Source organism: Megalops cyprinoides, chromosome 24 (genome assembly GCF_013368585.1).
Source record: "Megalops cyprinoides isolate fMegCyp1 chromosome 24, fMegCyp1.pri, whole genome shotgun sequence".
In the NCBI taxonomy this organism is placed as follows: domain Eukaryota; kingdom Metazoa; phylum Chordata; class Actinopteri; order Elopiformes; family Megalopidae; genus Megalops; species Megalops cyprinoides.
Window position 1 is genome coordinate 8,026,184 of NC_050606.1, and position 19,158 is coordinate 8,045,341.

At 42.4% G+C, this 19,158-nt stretch overlaps 1 protein-coding gene across 1 annotated transcript in view; it reads right to left on the reverse strand.

Annotated features, from left to right (window-relative positions):
- The window catches only part of LOC118771535 (MAGUK p55 subfamily member 7-like), a 55,771-nt gene that overhangs the window by 15,833 nt on the left and 20,780 nt on the right, over positions 1-19,158 (reverse strand). Inside the window, exons 7-12 of the mRNA XM_036519542.1 lie at positions 14,087-14,168; positions 13,287-13,372; positions 12,726-12,800; positions 10,618-10,814; positions 9,844-9,908; positions 3,960-3,995 (exon numbers count right to left, since the gene is read on the reverse strand). Coding sequence (XP_036375435.1) covers positions 3,960-3,995; positions 9,844-9,908; positions 10,618-10,814; positions 12,726-12,800; positions 13,287-13,372; positions 14,087-14,168 — 541 coding nt within the window. The remainder of the gene's footprint in view (positions 1-3,959; positions 3,996-9,843; positions 9,909-10,617; positions 10,815-12,725; positions 12,801-13,286; positions 13,373-14,086; positions 14,169-19,158) is intronic.

A 19,158-nucleotide genomic window follows, 5' to 3' on the forward strand; every position in this document is an offset into this window, starting at 1 on the left:
ATTCAGGTTCCCACCACCTGGGGAGCAAGTAAACCGTGTGTTTGTTCGAAAAGAAAAGCAATTTGTTGAACAGTCATCTCTCAGATGGGCATTAAACTGACTTGCCTTAAATTCATTAGGGGCTGTCTGGGGATGAGTACGCCGCTATCCGTTTTCACTGTCCCGCGCACGGAAAGCGGGCACACTACCGAAGCATTTCAGGCTGGAATGGAGCGCTGCACAAGCCCTTTGGCTGAGAAGTCTAGCTTCCCCGTACAATATTTGCTTTTCCCTTTCGTCTTGTTCCCCCAAGCTCTACGGAATGCCGGCTCCAAATGCCGCTCAATTCGCTGAGGAGCCCTCTGCGGTTGTCCGCTGTGCTAAAGCGCATGTCAGTCTACAGCGCCATGGTCTACCTGACCGGCCTCTGATGCCAAGGTGCGCAACGTACATCCACTGGAGTGTTTCCCCGGTCACCTCACCTGCCTTCATCATCATCAACGTACTGCATCCAGCGCTTAATCTGCCCAGTTTTGAGTGCAATCCTGTGCATCGATCGTAATGGAATCCCACCCAGTGAAATACTGCCTGGCTTTCATGCAAGAGAGCAATGACATTAAGTTACATAACCACAAAGTAATGACCCACTTTAAATGATATACTCCACTTTCAGATGGCGATGCGAAACTGATTGAAGGAGATAAGTCCAATCAAATGACGAATAAATCATCCGTTTTCAAAGTATCATATAAATCAAGTAAATCCAAACCCTCATCCAGTCTGGAAAATCAATCCGCTTAATGAAGCACACAGAATACTGTTCTACTACACTACATCTACAGCACATATACTGCGGCTGCCTGAAATTGTGATTAAAAGGATCCATTTAAGGATGGAAATGATTTGCCATTCAAACCTGGTGTTATTTTCTGGCTTCTATTTACCGAACTTTTTGCAGATTAGATAATCTTGTTTGGAAGCAGAGGGATTTTTTTAATCATATTTGGAATGCTTCTCTGTTTTTCCATCACAGCGTCGATTGGATTCAGGAGTTGATACCTTTTCCAGGTTTTTTTTGGCTGTTTGTCGGGTTGTTTTGAAAGGACGTCGCTGCAGGGATTTATCCTTGGATTTCGATAACGGCATGCAAAAAAAAAAGAAAAGAAAAGAAAAAAATCTTACAGGGCCGCCACACTCCGTCCTCATCCAAGTTGCCAAATTTCCATCCCTGACCCAATCCCTCAATCCCAGCCATAACTCATGAATAATTTTACGAAAATTGGGGAAATCATGTTTCCCCCCCTCCCCCCCTCTTTCAAGCAGAAAGAAGTGATCCATCTGAGATCAAGCCTTTTCAATTACATTTCATTCTATAGTTTGAGCTTTTGCCTCTGTGCAGAAAGAGTCTTAAACCTGTTGAGTTTCTCCGCGTAGACAGAACAGGTTAAAGAACTTCACTGTATAGAAGGGTCTTCTGGAGCAACACATTAGAAGGACTGAACATGTAATGGGCTAATGCATATATTTTGTGTGTAACCGCCCTGCAAGGAAAATGAAATACAAAAATAAAATCAGTCCTTTTCAGAGAGCAGACAAAACATATTCCGGAAAGCCGTACCAGTTTTCATACAATAACCGTTTCAGATTTCGAAATGAAATTACATCACCAGTTAGAACAGCTCTCCGTGTGTTTTGGAGGCTTGTAATTTGTTTGTTGTTTTACAGAAGTTCCGTGGTCCAACAGTGATGAATTTGCTAACAGCATTAGCTGGACTGGAAAATACGGCACACTGTGCCCTGAGAGAAAGACAGCAGGTTCAGTTCAGGGTTAGCACACTGAGTGAGCGAGGAAAGCACAAGGACAGTTAGGCTGGGAAGAAAAAGGCCCAGTGGTTAATGCTTAACCCTATGGAATAACAAACCCCCGCTGATGATGGCAGAAATAATTAAGACACATTTGATGGAAACTTATACCGTACCAAATCCCCTGCGAAATCGGAAACTCCAGTGTTCTGGATGTGCTTATGACGTCCCAAAACCAAACCGCCGCATGACCACAGCATGGCATACATCTTATGAAATACAGCTGGTCCAGTGGAGGATGGAAAGGACATCAGAAATCAAAGAGAAACATCGAAGTCTCTCCAACGGGCTCATGTCAGTTCGTTTGCTGGGAAACGCAACAGGAATGAAGCAAACGCAATGAGGAAAGCCTTGTTGCATGGAAGCAGAACTGGGAACAAAGTCATGAATTTCTCAGGAACAGTTACCTTTGAAGGAGCATGAAAAATACAGCAAGTCAGAAGAACAGAAGATAAAGCATTGCTTTCACCTCATACAGCTCACAGACTGAACCGACAAAGTACACAACCTGACTCTAGAATCTGTAAGCTCTGGCCTCAGCTGAGGCAGGCAGCACCACAGTCTTTGCAAATGTAGGCCAACGTGCTTCTACTTGGTGCTCCATTTAAGTGATGGAGTGGGCTAATACGCCTGCAACAGACCAGTGTCCGGCCCATGTGGTATGCTGGTACAGTGTGCTATTTCAGCAATCAGGGTAACCTCTGAGACTATCAGCTATCAAGGGCACAGACAGGGCTTCCATTACAGCATGAAAATCATAGCTGTTAGATTCATAATGACGAAATGAGCATAAAACCTGTTTCCCCCAGTGAAATGCAGGACTCTTTGTCACTAATGAGCCAAAGCATTTCTCAACAGGGCCCAGAACACAATGTGGATGCAATTCAAACGAATGCGGAAAACAGATTTGAAACAAATCACGTATTAATGAGCTTCACATTTTACACAAATTACGCAGAGGAAAAAAAATTATGTCAAAATGACCTGTCAAAATAAAAACAGCTGGAAATAAAATCAAAGTGTACAAAGCAATTTTTAAAGGAATCAGTAAAGGGGGTGTACCGTGAATGCAGAATAATCAGATGAAACTTAATTTAATAGCATATTATAACAAATTATGAACAGTAGTCTGATAACATTAGAATCAAACTCACATATGAAGGTTAAGGGTAAACTGTACTAGAGGGACAAAGGATAAATGGCAAAACCTGGTTGTATTATATAAGACAGTTTTGAATGGCATATTCGTTTCAACTGCAGCACGAAATTTGCCACTGATCCTAACCACGGCAGAGCATGTCATCTGAAAGCAAAAACATAACCTACAGGAAAATTCTATTTGAGTTTGGAGTGCTGTAAATGGGGATAATAATTCTGTTAATGCCTTTTCCATTGCTTCTGCCATAAATCATTATATAACTTAATGTCCATGATGAAAAAACAATAGGGAATAGAAAGACTACAATGCCACACTATAAGGATGTATACACACAGATGGATACATATTTTTTTCAGTATGTCATATGAATGTTAGCTTGCTTTTACTAACAGGTTTTAGTTCTTTTCATCATTGCTGGCTGTGCTCTTTCTTGTTTAATGTTGGGTGTTATTTTCTCTTGAATCCAGGAAACCTTCTTACTCGTAAGTCCTTTGCTTTTTTTCTGTTGTTGCCTTGATGTTTTATTAAAGAATTTTTACCCCAGATTTAAGGTTCACGGTGTAAAATGGGTGAGAGTTCCTCCGTCTCACAAGCATGCACGATCTGTAAAAACTGTAATGAACATGAACTGTAAAAAACAACTCTTTATCCTGATGTTATCTGCAATGCAACAAGCATATGTGTGTCGTATCTGTCTATAGATCTGTTGTATCTAATATCATGGGGCTAAATGGAAACTGAACACGGGGCATTTGTGATGACAAAGAGCAGGACTACAGAGAGGGACAGAATTGGGAGACAGGCAGGGAGGAGGGGTACTTCTAGTGCTCTGTTCATGAAACATGGGAACTGTGTCAGAGGATCAGTGTCTGCCACACCGGTGCTACCAATACATTTAGGCACAGCGAGGAAGAGGGGAAAAAGGGGGTGAGAGGAGACGATGCAGCATGCATCTTACCTATGTGGATTCCACTTATGGCTCCGTAGTCTACATCTTAAGATTTGCAGCATTAAAGAGGAGAAAAGGACAGCCAGAGAAGAAGTGTTAGTGGCCCAAATTCAGAGGCAAATCAGTTGTGTCCCTCAGTACAGAAACTAGAGAGGGTTTGCACGTACCTATACATATAAGAAACACAGGTCAAATGAAGACAAGCAAAGCTTCAACACCAGAGGGCAACCTCACAAGAATGGAACTGATTGATCCTGTTTCCTTTCTCATGTGTATTTAATAGGGGTAGGTCTGCCGTGGGTTTTTAGCCTCGGCCGTTACCATCTCTACGGTACAGTAAAGGAGACTATTAGTTCACTATGCTAAAGACCAGAACTTTTCCTTCCACTAAAGGAGTCTGTATTCTTATTCAGGATCTAGGGGTTGATATGACCTGTTGTATTTGATGTTCACATGCTCACTCATGCTCATGCAGGTGAATGCTTAATTGGCACAACAAGTGGAAATAGCATGTCGCCTCTGATCTATAGGATTGCGATGTCATGCATAGATTGCTCTGTAGTGACAACGCTGCTGTTTTGCACCAGATACAAAAGCTACTTTAGCTGAATTTTTAATTTTCAGAGTGGTACCATCTTAGCTTGCCATCCACTAAGCTACTACGCTACAGTATTTAAACAGCAGCAATAAAAATATCAAGAGGGAGCCGTTCGTCTCGGGCTAACAGCCACACTAAACATGGCAGTTTTTTTTAATTCATTCATTTTTTTTTACTTTTTTATTATAAAACATGGTAGTTATACGTCGGTGAAGATATATCAGCATCCTAATTCTTTGGGTGACCACATCTCCATCCAGCAAGACAACCACCGCAAATCCAACAGGTAACTGGGGGTGGTCCAGCGAGCAGTACCTTCAGGTTCCTCCTCTGGAGGCATAGAGAAATCAAAACGCGACATTGGTAAATTAAAGGAAAAACATCTAATGAACCAAGACGGAATTCAAGTTTGGAAAAGAAAAAAAAAAATAGCAGTCACATACCACATTTATCAGCATCAGTATCTTTGAAAGGCAAAAAAAGAAGACAAGTGAGAGAACACTAAATTAACAAAAACACAGCAACAGGAAATTACACCCATATTTTGTGTATTGCAGCAGGATTTTCAACATCTTTCCAATGGGAAATATTTATGGTGTGCAAAAGGGGAAAGCTCCAATGAAGCCGTGGGCCTATATTTATTAAAGCAAGTATGTCAATATTCCTTCAGGATGTGATTCAGCATACTTAAACACACATGCACACGCGCACAACACACACCCCCTCTCAGTCCTCTACATTCCTACTAGCAAGTAACATTTGTGTACATTTAAAAATTTCCTCCTTAATGTGGTCCTGATTCCAAAAAACAGGGTTAAATGCAAACAGTTTGAAGATTTGTGGGTTCCCCAGCTAATCATACGGTTTTGCTCAACGGTACAGTACCGATCTGTGAAAAATAGCACCACTGACAAAAGTAATGTCTACCAATAACAACTGACATTTATTAATCACTGCGGATCACTGAAACACTTTAACCACAATGACATAGTAAAATCGGACAAGAAGCTGCAGGAGATTTAATGTGTCTGACATCCTGTTCTGCATGGATTACGTGTTTATGGCCGTTCTGTTGTTGCTGCAGTGGTAACTTGACATTCGACTTTAAGTAAAACCAGGCTCCAAAAAGATGGGGGATCGTGACAGGGAGGTCTACCAGTTTAGCACAGACTGCGGTGCAAAGTATTGCATCCGTTAGGATTAGCTTTCCTTTCATTTCTCTGGAGTACCTTCCACAGAATATTTCAGTCACATTTTCATCCACAAATTCACATGATGAATATGATGTGGTATTGATATGGAAAGAGGCAAAAATGGAAGAGAAAGACCAATAGGAAATGACCCATATGTTTAAATGAAAATAAATGTTCCCACTCATTTAGGATGAGACATCGGTTGCGATATTGATTTAAGCGTTGCGAAAGCAAACAGAAAGTTTGTGGTTCCGCAGTGACAATGGGGCCCTGCAATTTCCTACCGAACATCGCCCCTGCTGTGGGGTGGCAGAGCACAGTGCTACCAGACTGTAATGCAGGATGACACAGGCGGCCGTGTTCGAGACGCTGCGCTGTACTGCTGCAAAGCCCACAGATGTGCCCGTGGCAGAACAGGACGTGCGTTTGGGGATGAAAAGCACATGTGGGCTCCAGCAGCCCCAAACACACACACACACACACACACACACACACACAGACACACACACGCACGCACACATACATCATCACTGCTGGTTTAGAGGATCTCTGTGGGTCAGCTGTGTTTTCGATAGACTGGGAATGTCATACATAACTGCTGTACATGTTGAATACATACCAGTTTTCATAGACTCAATAGTTTCAATGTGCATGGGCAATGATACAGCACAGGCATTGACTGCAAATTAAATTTACTCAATGTATTTATATGCACTGCAGCTCACTCCAGAATGGAGACAGCTCAGATTTTGACAGAAGGGCCCACAGAATCAATGTCTATTTTCTAAGAAATTTCAGTAGCATTACAAAATCGAGCGCAATGGACATACTGCAGGGATTACAGTTACGGCAAATTATTCAGTAAAATGATTCATGTTGTTTGATCTGAATTGCAGGAATAATTATGAGGCATATTACGACATGTTGGAGCTTTCTCTTCGAACATGTGGGATTAGTTTGCCCATTACCATGAGACCTGTGAGTGCTGTGTTTTGGAATAAGCTGTAATCTGACCCCAGGTATGGCCGTGCGAATGATACTGAATTATAGACAGATGTCACTCGGGTCTCAGCCAGCGTGCACATGGGTTTTAGTGAAGAGTCGCTGGCCTGAACTAACCGCTAACCTCTTTCCAAGATGATGTGAGTGGAATTTTCCAGCTATCATGAAATATATTTTGTATATATGTACATCTAAGCAGTTGACATGCATCTGTAATGGTTACAATCTATAGATTTACAGTATAAAATGATAAACGCAGTTACATTTCCAGTTGTTCATGAGACATTTGCTTAATAGGGCTTATTGCCACACTTTTTCTAATAAAATATAAAATTTAATAAAAATAAAAATAAAATTGTATTCAAAATTGTAATAGTAATATCTGTCAATACAGTGTTTGGCAGTTGAATATGGAATACCTTTACTTGAAGTCCCAAGTGTTGTGATTTGTATCAATTTTATGCTTCCAGTCAAGCTGTAAAACAATTTAACTTTGTTTCTTAAGAAATACTGAAAGAATGAAGAAATACTCAGTCTTTCAAAAAAAGAGATATATAACTGCAAACAAGGTTTTTGGTAGAAAGTATCTTATCCAATTAAATTGTATATTAATGGTAAAAACAGACAGATCACATGTCAACAGTGTAGAGAAATCTACCATGCAAAGTTCTCAAAAGCTATTGCTCTTATCAAGATGTAGCACTGGACAGTCTAGGAAGACCAAGGCAAAAGCCAGAAAGCACCTGAGTTCATCTGTTTCCAGGTTTCATCAACCAACATTCTAGAATGTGGAAGTGTTCATCTTCTAAATCCTCCTCATGGAAAACAGGCCCTGCCAACACGCCTGTACAATGACCATGTTGAACCAAAGGAAGTCTCTCGTAGAGGGGTTGTCCAGCTGTGCTGACTCAATAGGGTTATATCCAGTGGGGGCACAGGAGGGTCAGGATAGCACTGTGCTTTGTCCTTTCTTCTTTATACGGCAGATGTTACTTTGGTAGCTATTTAAAGGATTTGAATTCCAGGAGATCACAGAGGTAGCAGCGAGGAGCCATCTTTCTTTCAAACTTTCGCTTTGATACTTTTTTCTCAGTCCATGTTCGGCTGAGTCATCTTGTGACAATTTGGGAACAATTCCTTCTTAACTTCAGCGAAATGAGCATAATTTGTCTTTTTTTGAGCCGTGACATTTAGACTAAAATGTTCAATCAATCTACTTACACAGTGGGTAAATATCCCAAAGATCCAAAAGATATTTGTGGTTGAGTGGACATGAAAAAACTCTCTTCTCCTTCAACAGCATTACAGTCATAAAACAAAGTTTAAAAGAGTAGCAGCACTCCACCCTGGATTAAAATAAGTTATCCTTGAATTTAAATCACCGTTATAGATGCAAATCATACTATTTTTTCTTCATAAACACCGTTTGGCAAGCTCAGTGCAAATAGATCATTTTTCAGAAGTATTACTTGTATTTATGTGTAACTTAAGGACAAATGTCATCTCAATCCAGTAATAGGTTCTCCAGTGGCCAGACTGCAGTAGCTGTCTTATTGTTGTTAAAAGGTTTACAATAGTATCTTTGTAGTGGGTATATGACAGCCTGTCATTTGTGTATACATGCATAAACATGCTCTGTGGAATGAGCATGTATACCACAAATACCATCTTTTCTTATGTTCTCAGAATAGCACAGGGTATGCTATGATAGGTTGGCTGGGGCATTCCAATGGCTAATCCGCTGTAGCAGACGGCCACAATGTGAGGGGTTCCCAAATAGGACTACGACTGGGATATTTCCTGTTGCTCCTAACAAGCTGACAGGAACAATGTTGGGATCCACCCACATCCTGTGCAGCAAGCATGTCTCAGTGTCATCTGATTTGTATAATGCTGGATCTGTGTATGTACATGAAAGAAAAAACACACATCGAAGGAACCTTCCTGATCACATAATTCTCCTACTGAGATATTTGATGCCTGTCAGCAACATTGTCTGCAGTATGCAGAATGAGTAGATGGTTTATGTTATGTATGTAGTCTGTTCACATAAATGAGCTATGAAGATATTCAGGGTCTCAAATTATCCTCTTGAATTTTCGAATTCAAGTTAAATGATGAAAATGAAAATCCCCTCCAAGGCAGCAGGAATTAACCTTGGATTTTGACATGACAGTTGTGATAATGATCATTGTTCATTGTTGATGTGTGTTAATTGTTACGATGTGAATTGTTTGTTAGAAGTAGGACCTATTTGTCTTTAATCGGTCACCAATTCAAATCTATTAATACAGATTGGGTTTCATAAACTCCACTACAAATCAGGTAATTGTAATTGTCTTACTGTGATTGTTTAAGACAGCTGTCAGTAAATTATCCCCTCTTATGTAATTAAAGGCTATTTAAATATAGGTGTGTGGCTGGCAAATCAGGCAGTTTTTGTTTGAGCAGTTTGGCTTTGGGTAAGCTCTTCAAGAAACTCTAGAGAGTCTGAGTTGGAGCCTGTTTTAGAGTGAGGTCTTCTTTAAAATATATAATTGCGTGTTTCCAAAGCAGTCCAAGTCCATGACGCTATGTTCTCAGCTGGAATATTTCCATGCCCCTCTAAGCCTTGCAACAGCATGTTCACACCCTCTAAAACATTTTTAATGGGCAAAGCAGAGCCTGTGTAATTCATAAGGAAGGCCTATTGCATCTTCACCCGCAACAAAGTCATGAATCCTCTGCTAGTTAGGAACATCCTGCAAAGATCTCACTGAGTGTTTTCCAGTTTGCAGTCGGAGACAGCAGATCTCAGTCTTGTGCCAAGCATTCTGCAATGCCTGAGAGACAGACCAGGAACAATGCCACTTTCCCCTAGAGATGAGCAGTGAAGGATGCAACCATTTCTGAAAAGCAGGAACACAATGGGATGATTCTGATGTATTAATCCATCATTAGGGTTCCGGGAAGCACTCAGCATTACCCCATCAATATCAATGCATTTGGAGGGTTGTTAAGGACAACTGACCTCCTTTCCTTTAATAAATATGGGCCCACACCCCAGAAAGAGAGACAACTGGAATAATTGGTATTCTTCTCTATAGATTTATGAGCTTACAGGTTCTCTGGTTTGAGGTTTTTAGGGGTTGAACACGAGCTAGAGCTCTTCTCAGCACCAGCCTCCTGTAGGAGGAAGAAAAAAACACCAGCAACTGTAACCGACAGTTTTCACAACCGAACTGGCTTTAACAGTGACTTTCTGACGTGATTCCCTACAAAGTCCATTCTTAATATATGCAGTGGAAGGTAAAAGCAAGATGTGAAGACAATGCCCTCTATTCAAACGGCGCTGAAATAAATCTGGGTGCTTTGAACTGTCGTTCCTCTGGCGGTGCCAATAATCAGCTGAAACCCTGAACTCTCTGTTGTACATCAGCCTGCTTTCAAGCACCACTGATGTGCGATTTTTCCATGCGCTCGGCTTCCAAACTGAATCGTCCTCTGTCATTACTCATTTCAGGCCAGACGTGCGCGGAAGTCCAAACTATTCTGGCTCTGCAGAGCAGCTAATTTCTCTCATTGTCAGAAGTCAAACACGTTCAGGTACAGCTGAAATGAGTGGGAGATGGGACTGCTGATTTCAGCATGGTCTGGTGCTTTATTTATTTGCTTGGCGGGTGACCTTATCAAGGGAAGCTTACAATGCTTACGCTTGACGGAGCTCCCCCTTCATAGAGCTGGATATTTACTGAAGCAATTCAGGTTGGAAAGCCTTGCTCAAGGATGCAACTCTCCCTTCTGGGATTTGGATCTGTAACCCCCTGGTCTGCAGTGTAATTTCCCTAACCAGTACACCACATAGCCCTTTGGCCACCGTAGCCTGGTTGCTCACCTTGTCTGGAGCTCTTGGGAGGGGATGAGGCCCGCCCTAGTGTTGCCATTGCCTTTGTGTATTGCCTGCCACCAGGCCGGCTCCTCCCGACTCACAATCTGAAGGACATCCCCCTTTTTAAAAGCCAATCCCGCCTCCTTACAGGGGATGGCTTTGTCCTCATTGGGGTCGAAGTCAAAAAGTGCCCGGACAAACATCTGAAAGGAAGAATATCAATATTGCAACAACATATCTCTTCTGCAGTGCCCCTTCTACAGCAGCTCCTCTGAAAAATGCAAACCTGGGTATAAAACTCAGGACCATGCAGGGTTAGACCATCCCAGCTTCTTGGAGATGTCATTTCCTGTGATTAAAGGTGTAATGAAAGCTCCTCGTAACCTAATCAGGTACCACAGGAAGCACAGTGCCAATGGCCGACATGTATATTAAGATTAAATTTAGTCAACTTCCCTCAAGTCCTTTTCTTAATATACAAATTGTGAACCCTAGTTTGGTGATTTTCATTGTGTCCAGTTAAATGCGTGCATAAAATGTTAAAAGACCTAATTTGTCGACAGACAACGCAAAGGTTGCGTAGAACTTAGGAGAGATGTGAATGAACATTTGTGAAGTGAACACAAAGCTCAGGATGTCACGGTGAATTACAGCATGAGTTCCAGTCTGCCAGCATCGAAAGAGAGTAATCACTAATGCTTAATTCATATTTGAATAATTTACCAAGTGCTGCCACTGCCCGAAATGTTTGAGCCAGGGATTTAGATTTGATCCTGACAGAGTGCTTCGTTTGGCTCTGAGGTATTCAGTGGAACATACAGTACAGTACTAAAACATGCTTGCTGAAAGATTTTTTTTTTAAGTTTTCCTTTTGCAGATGTGTACCCAAATAGGAGCACCTGTGTATATAGTATAGCAGTGGTATTTGCTGCACTTTGATGCTCAGTTCCTGTGTTGTTCTGTCTTTGTGTTCTTGTTCTTGTTTCCCCTGTGAGAGATGCATTTAATGCTTCTTGTCATGATAGCCTCATACATTGCTCTGGATATGAGTGTCTGCCAAAAATATAATTAACCACTGTAGTAATAATATTTGCAAAGAATACACCAGGATAACTGGGATGTCAGTTTTGGCACATATGCATAGGGTGAATCCTATTCTGAAATGGACATTGTGTAGAGTATTGCAGTGGTCCACAGCCATTTGCATTCTCAACTGCCTACATAGCCTGCAGCTGAAAGATATTGAGGCTGAAGATATGGTTTCCCATCTAATTCACACTGCTCTGGGATGCACTGACAATATGCTCCAGTGCCACAGAGGCACTGACATTCAACTCTAAGAGGCAACCGCACTGCACTGTCATGATAGCCTCATACATTGCTCTGGATATGAGTGTCTGCCAAAAATATAATTAACCACTGTAGTAATAATATTTGCAAAGAATACACCAGGATAACTGGGATGTCAGTTTTGGCACATATGCATAGGGTGAATCCTATTCTGAAATGGACATTGTACCACCAATTCGAAAAATGAGGTAACAAGACACAGACTATTCTCTCACAAATGATATTCCAGAGGGTGAAAATACTTGCGTGCATGAAACTGGACATGGTGAAACTGGACCTTGTGTTATTGATAAATGTCTATGAAAGACAATACTTCAGAACCCAGTCCCATGGGGTGCACCCACAGAACAACAGCAGGTTTTCAATTTAAACTCCAGCCCACTTCCCCATGTCCCCTACTGTTCCACCAACCAATTTCTGAATAGGGAACATTCTCACACTCTTTCTCATACACACACACACACACACACACACACACACACACACATATTGATTAGCAGGCACGCAGAGACAAAATAAACACATTAAGCAGTACACGCCCAGGCACACGCACGCACACGCATACACACACATACACACAAATAGGTCGGGTCAGATGTTCAGACTACAAGCTCTCACTTCACCAGACCATTTCCCTTTGAAAATAAAACGGCAAACCGTTGGGACCCGGGGACTGTGGGCAGTGACTACGAGACAGCCTTTCATTTTGTTCTTTCAAAGTCTGCATGTAACATAATCAATATAATCTCTATGACAGCACATACCTTGGGTTCCAGAGTTGGCCTGACCTCTTTGATGCCCGGTACAACTTTAAACGTTATGGCCCCACGAGACTGAGCCTAACATGGAGAAAACAGACAGGAAATGGAGATTCACTTTCCTTAATTCAAACTATACAGTAATCCGATGAGAGACTGTTATAAAATCATTACAGATGAATCGGCTGTTGTGAGGAAAGCCAGGTGGCGGGCTGTTCTACCACATATTCCCCCCTGCCCCTGCCAAAACTGCAGGATTTTACTCTCGGCCACGCCCACAAGACTAAGGGATGTGGGAGTCACGTTACCTGAGCAGACTGGGACCCAACCTGGGGGTACCATGATCCTGTATGACAGACTATGAATGATGCAATCACTTCTGAATGCACATCAAAATGAACAACTCGCACTAAAGGCCTCTGCAACTTTATTATTAACCTAAATTAAATAAAAAGGCATTAAATGGAGCTCTGAGAGGCCCAGTTGAGAGACACCACCTCTATATCTAACCAGTGAAAGCAGCCCCTGGGGAGTGTGAGGCCCTAGGAGCTGGGCAGAGACACTCACCACAATGGGAATGATGTCCTCAGGCTTCTTATTCTCCATTAAAACTCCATTGACTTCCTTCAGCTCATCCCCTGCATGGATTAGACCTGCAGTACAGGAGAGAAAGCATACTGTACCACATCCACATATACAGTGTAAACACTCACACATTGAAGCACACACACATACAGTATGCACACCCTTATATGCACACACTCACACATGAGGCATGTACACACACACGTACACAGTATGTACACACTCACATGTATACACTGACATGTGCACACTCACTCTCCCTCCCATGCACACACATATGCACACACATACATTCGCATGCAGAAACAGAAACACATTCATACTTCTATGTGCACAGACATTCAGCTACACATCTACACTCACTGCACAAACTGCATAATCCTCCTCCTCAGTCGTTCACATATCATAAAATTGATTTCAGTCAGTTTAACCTTTCTGATCTGACATCAGTTTTTGGACAGGAGTTCACAGAAAGCCACGGAACATTAAAAACTCAGACTGTCGAGATGTGGACTGATAGTACATAATGGCTCAGGGCAGTTCATTATTCAGAGGGCCAGGTTTATGTGGGAGATTTACTCTAAAGCCCCCAGCCTTGGAGGAAGAGACTGCAACAGGGCCTGTTAGTCACAGCATGTTTCTCCATTTCATGGGGGTATTAGTGAGATTGGGCTTGGCAAATCACCCCGGTACATCAATTTCACACAAGGAAAATACATCACAGCACAAAGACAGAGAAGTACAGTGAAAAGCCAGGAGGAGAGCGCTGTCCAAAAGCTCACCACTTCTGTCTGCGGCCCCACCTCTCATTACCCGGGCTACGACGATGGCCCTGGTCTGTTCGTCCCACTTCACTGTCGCCCCCTTTAACAGACGCAGAGAAACAGGACATAGCAGGACATTAACAAAGATATTCTAAGAGAGTAAATTACAGTAATCCATTCCCTATCGCTTTCTATGGGAGGATACTGCGAATACACAGTGTGTAGAGTATTGCAGTGGTCCACAGCCATTTGCATTCTCAACTGCCTACATAGCCTGCAGCTGAAAGATATTGAGGCTGAAGATATGGTTTCCCATCTAATTCACACTGCTCTGGGATGCACTGACAATATGCTCCAGTGCCACAGAGGCACTGACATTCAACTCTAAGAGGCAACCGCACTGCTTTAGGGGACAATGACAGACAGTGGCAGTCACTAGAGGATTACATTTGGTTACCATCTTAATACTGTTACACTGTATAATACTGTATACCAACTGATGCAGATGCATGGCTAAATTTACTTTTTCTGTGAAGAATTTATCATTATTATTTTTGCTTTTACTTCAATCTTTGAAGACAGATTTGGAGAATAATTGGGGGCATTAGCTGTTCATACTATTTTCTAGTTCTATTTTCTAAGAGCAAGAGGAGAGAGTGTTCAGTCACATCCCACACCGCGGTACCTTCAGCTCTCCGCACATCACAAAACCTTCCTCACAGCCTTCTACTGTAGCAGCAGTTTATTTTCACTCTCCAGCCATAACACAGACATGGCCGCTGCTACAGATGAGTGGCAGATTCCTGCAGACCAGAGGAAACTGACATCTCATCCTACCGGGTGAGCCCGATTTCTGACCTCCATATCGGCTTTCGCTCTGAATCATCGCATTGATCTGATCATTTCCTCTCCGCTCACGACTGATACTTTTGCCTCGAGGCCATTCGCTGCCGATGAAGCAGGGGGTGCCCTTAATTCAAAGCACTGCATTTCGGATCCGTTTGGGGAACAGCCGTGAAAATAAGTACATTTCATCAGTTCATCAAATGATTGCTTCGATCGAGTAACTGAGAGCTTCCGTAGCAGAAAAATCAGGAGTGAGCACAGTGCTCCAGACTATGAAACCCCTGTTATTGGGTCAGGCTCAGTGCTTTCAATGGTACTGAGAGACAAAAGAGATGAAGGTGTCTCTCCGACTCTGTGTGACACTATGACCCAGCCTAATGGGGTGTCGGTTAGTGGTTACTGGTTACTGCCCGGTAGATCCAGCCTGCTCTGAACATGATCCCCTCCTCGTCCCGGCAGCCATGGGGCCGTCTGCATTCTGGTAGGCCCAGGAGGCAAGGCAGACGGGACGTCCTGTTCTGAACCGGGCACAGCACAGTAGCTGAAAGAGATCCAGTGATAAGGCCTGCCGTGCCGCTGCCAAGTCGTCAGGCAGCTCTGTGATTAAAAGGATGTGGAACTGCCGCAATCCGGAAGCAGTCAGCACCAATTAGCAGGAGAGGAAAAATATACGAGCACCCGGGAAGGTTGAAGAGCGAAGGAGACCCCTCTTGAGGGTTCCTGGCTTATCTGACCGCAGTGGCGTGTTGGCCGGCTGTGTGAGAGATGTGTGAAATCTGCTCACGGGGGGACGAAGGAGCGAGGAGCCGAGTCTGGACGCATGCTTCTGGACCTGAGGTATGTTCCCGGACAATGTCTGGGACTCAGGAGTCAAGTCCCTAGAGGAGAGGAAAAACATGGCCAATTTCCAGCAGCTCAGACTAATCAACAGCTCCAGGAGGGGGAAGAGGGGATGACTTGTTGAAAAGAAAAATATTGTTCAAATCACCCAGAAATTGTTGACATAATCTGCGCTGAGCGTCCTTCTTGTAATCCTCTCACTCTCTCCTCACCCCTTTATTTTCTTTCTCTTCCTCTCTCTCAAATGGCTGACAATTTTCAACACACTCCCCCTGATCTGGCCAGCCTGTTTTGTTGTTTTTTTGTGTGTGTGTGTAATTTTTCCACTTCAAATCTGACACTTTACAGTGCAGTTTCAATACTTAATCATTTCTGATTGATTTGATTGGATGCGAACCGAGGCCGTGCTAGCCATGGGGTACGTCGCATTTTTGGAGGTGTCAGGCGGCCATCAAGCTCCCTCCACGAGCACCGCGAGGCCCTCATAACACATTGGACGCAGTCCCTCTCCAATCAGTGACTTCCTCCATGACTGACACGTTACAGCTGCTGCACTCCCTTTCACCCCCGCAGCACCGCTCGCTAACACGTGCTAACCGGTCCGCCCCTCGCTCGGCAAAGCAAATACATAAACACAGGCTAAACATACTAAAATAAATGCCTGTCAGAACTGCGCCGGAATGGAGAATAGGCACCACCACCCAAGGCCTCGTAGTGCTACTTGAAGGCCCCAAACTGACTGATTGGTTTACTAAGACCTGTCATCACAAATGGGCACATGAAGGGCATTCTCCACCTGTGGATCATGATGCAGAGGGTAGTGCTGGACAACGGTCACTGTGTTACAGGGGTTCCTGGGAGGCGGAGCCTTGAGTTGAGGCTTTTGTGGGACTGATGCCTGATAATTATGAAGCCAGATAAAAACACCAAGCTCCACTCGCAATTACAGGGCACCACTTCACCATCAACCCAAAGAAAAATTTCCCCTTGCTTACAATGTCTCCATGGGTTTCCCTATAGGTGTATAATTTCAGGGGGAAAGAACAGACTCTCTATCTTTCAAAACTATGCTCTTATCAAAATGCCCCTCAGCAATTTTCTCAAATATCACCCTACTACTAATTTTAATTTATATATTTAATTTGTACATAAGATAATCTGGAGATATTAAATAAAGATTACAAGTGAAACTGCAGGTTTATTGCACTGCACTGTTTATTGGTCTTGTTATTTATTCTCAGAAAATGGCCCCTCATTGGATCTCATTAGGAAAGAATGAGCCTCTCAAAAGTGACATTTGTTTCAGAGCAACCAATCAGCATAGATCCAGGCATACTTGCAGCAAGTGGTGGCCAGTTCCTCATCAGTAACATGATCAATAGTTGCTAGTCCCTGACATGATCAGATCCATGTGTATGCACTACTCACTGAAGACTGGTGAGATGTCTTAACACATGTGTGCTTCAGACTGTTAGTGCAGACCCAGCCAAAATTCACCATGTTAATCCATTCAATCTGAAGAGCATCAGAGCATCATTCTTCTAGATCAGATCATCATTCTTTCCCATGTAAACTGTAAAATGAGCAGAGGTCTGTCATCACATTCTACACATGCAACTGAGTACACAGTGATAAATAGATCATGTCACATATTCTTTACCCAGAAAGAGAAATGAAATGCATGTAGGGTTAAATCTGGATTAATATCTTTCCAACAGCCCACAGCACAAATAACAATGTATGTCAGCAAAGAAATTAATCTCAAAACTATCATGTGTGGAGTCTGTTGGCTATGATGTTCAAAACGTGGTTCACTTAGTGGCTGCAGTTTTTAATAGCTAATGTCTGAACAGCTGAGTCTTTGAATATATGGTGGCTAATTGGTTCAAGCTATGAATAGTTGGTGGCTGAAACTTGTGGGTTGTGACCTGACTGTTAAAGCAGTGGTGTTTCCCCCGGGATTTGCCATGGAAACCTAGCACAGGTATCCATTTTCTCGTACTTCATCCATTCGCTGCCAAACCACTCATAACATTATCCTATGAACATTGTCGCCTAGCATTATTTTTCACCCTAAAAAGGGGAAGAAATGGAAAAAAAAAACTAAGTAATCACTTGGTAAAACGACTGTTTAGATTTAGAATGTAACGACGATAGTTAACTTTCTCCACCGGGTCTGACTGGGGTATTTGTAAAATGAGAGCGAATTCACTGTTGAAAACACATTCCAACATTCTTTTAACCAGATGTTATCAATGGAAAAAAAAAACATCACAATGGAAAAGAACTCGTCAATGCAATTACCTACAATCATATCAAGTTTAAGTGTGCCACTTCACATTATGGCTTGATAGTTGGCATATTGTGTTAATAAAAAGAAAAGCATTTTTAGGCTTGATATACTGCCTCTGTCTAGCAATGCATGCCTTTTTCTGAAAATATTAAATAAGATCATATCTGGACACGGCATACAATAATTGTCTGTGAATCAGATCCATAAAGATATAGCCGCTAATGTAGATGGAAGAACTGACTCCTCCACAAGTATAGGAGAGAGTCTGATCCAGGTTTTCTATAAAAATACAATTTTTATATTTCATTCCATGGCTATGTCCTTATCCCCTTCAAATGACCTGTTGCATGCCTCCCACCTGTTTTATTAAATAGCCAGTGATTAGTATCATAAAGTCCTACCTAGAAAGTGCTCTGAAAATTCCTTTTTATTTCCTTAACCCTCACTTTAACCTCACACATTACAGTCAAGATAATTACAAGGAAATTCCTGCTGGGAACTGCCAGGTGCCGAATAATACAAAGCACGTTCCTGATAGTGGCAGTTTTTTTTTTTTTAAAACTCCACCACCACAGCTGATTCCCTTCAAAGTGTTAATGTTTGACAAAACTTAATTCATTCCACCATCCCTCCAGAAATATGCCTGACCTCATAAAGTCGGGGTGAAATATGCTTTTACAGCGTAATGGCAAACCGGCCACCACCTCACATCTCAGCAAAAAAACATCCCCATCGTACTTTGCCATCTGCGTGTACAACGGCATCATTATATCTCTGCCTTTGAGCGTCGACCGCTTTCATTTCAATTATCCCTCGGAGAACGCACCACTTCCAAACGTCAGTGCTCATTTGCAAAAAGTGTACGAGAGATTAAGGTCTCTGTACAAACAGCACACTGTATACATTCACAGTTCGCCAATGAGGGAAACCAAGCTGACCCGCACGCAAAGAGAAGGCTCAGAGATCAAAGAGGCATGGCTTTAATATAAAATTTACATTTTATTTTGTTTGTACATTACAGAATTACAGAAAAACAAACTAAATAAATAAACACTGGCCCCATATTAAATGGGAAACTCAAACTTCCGACATGCAAATGAAGGACTGCGTG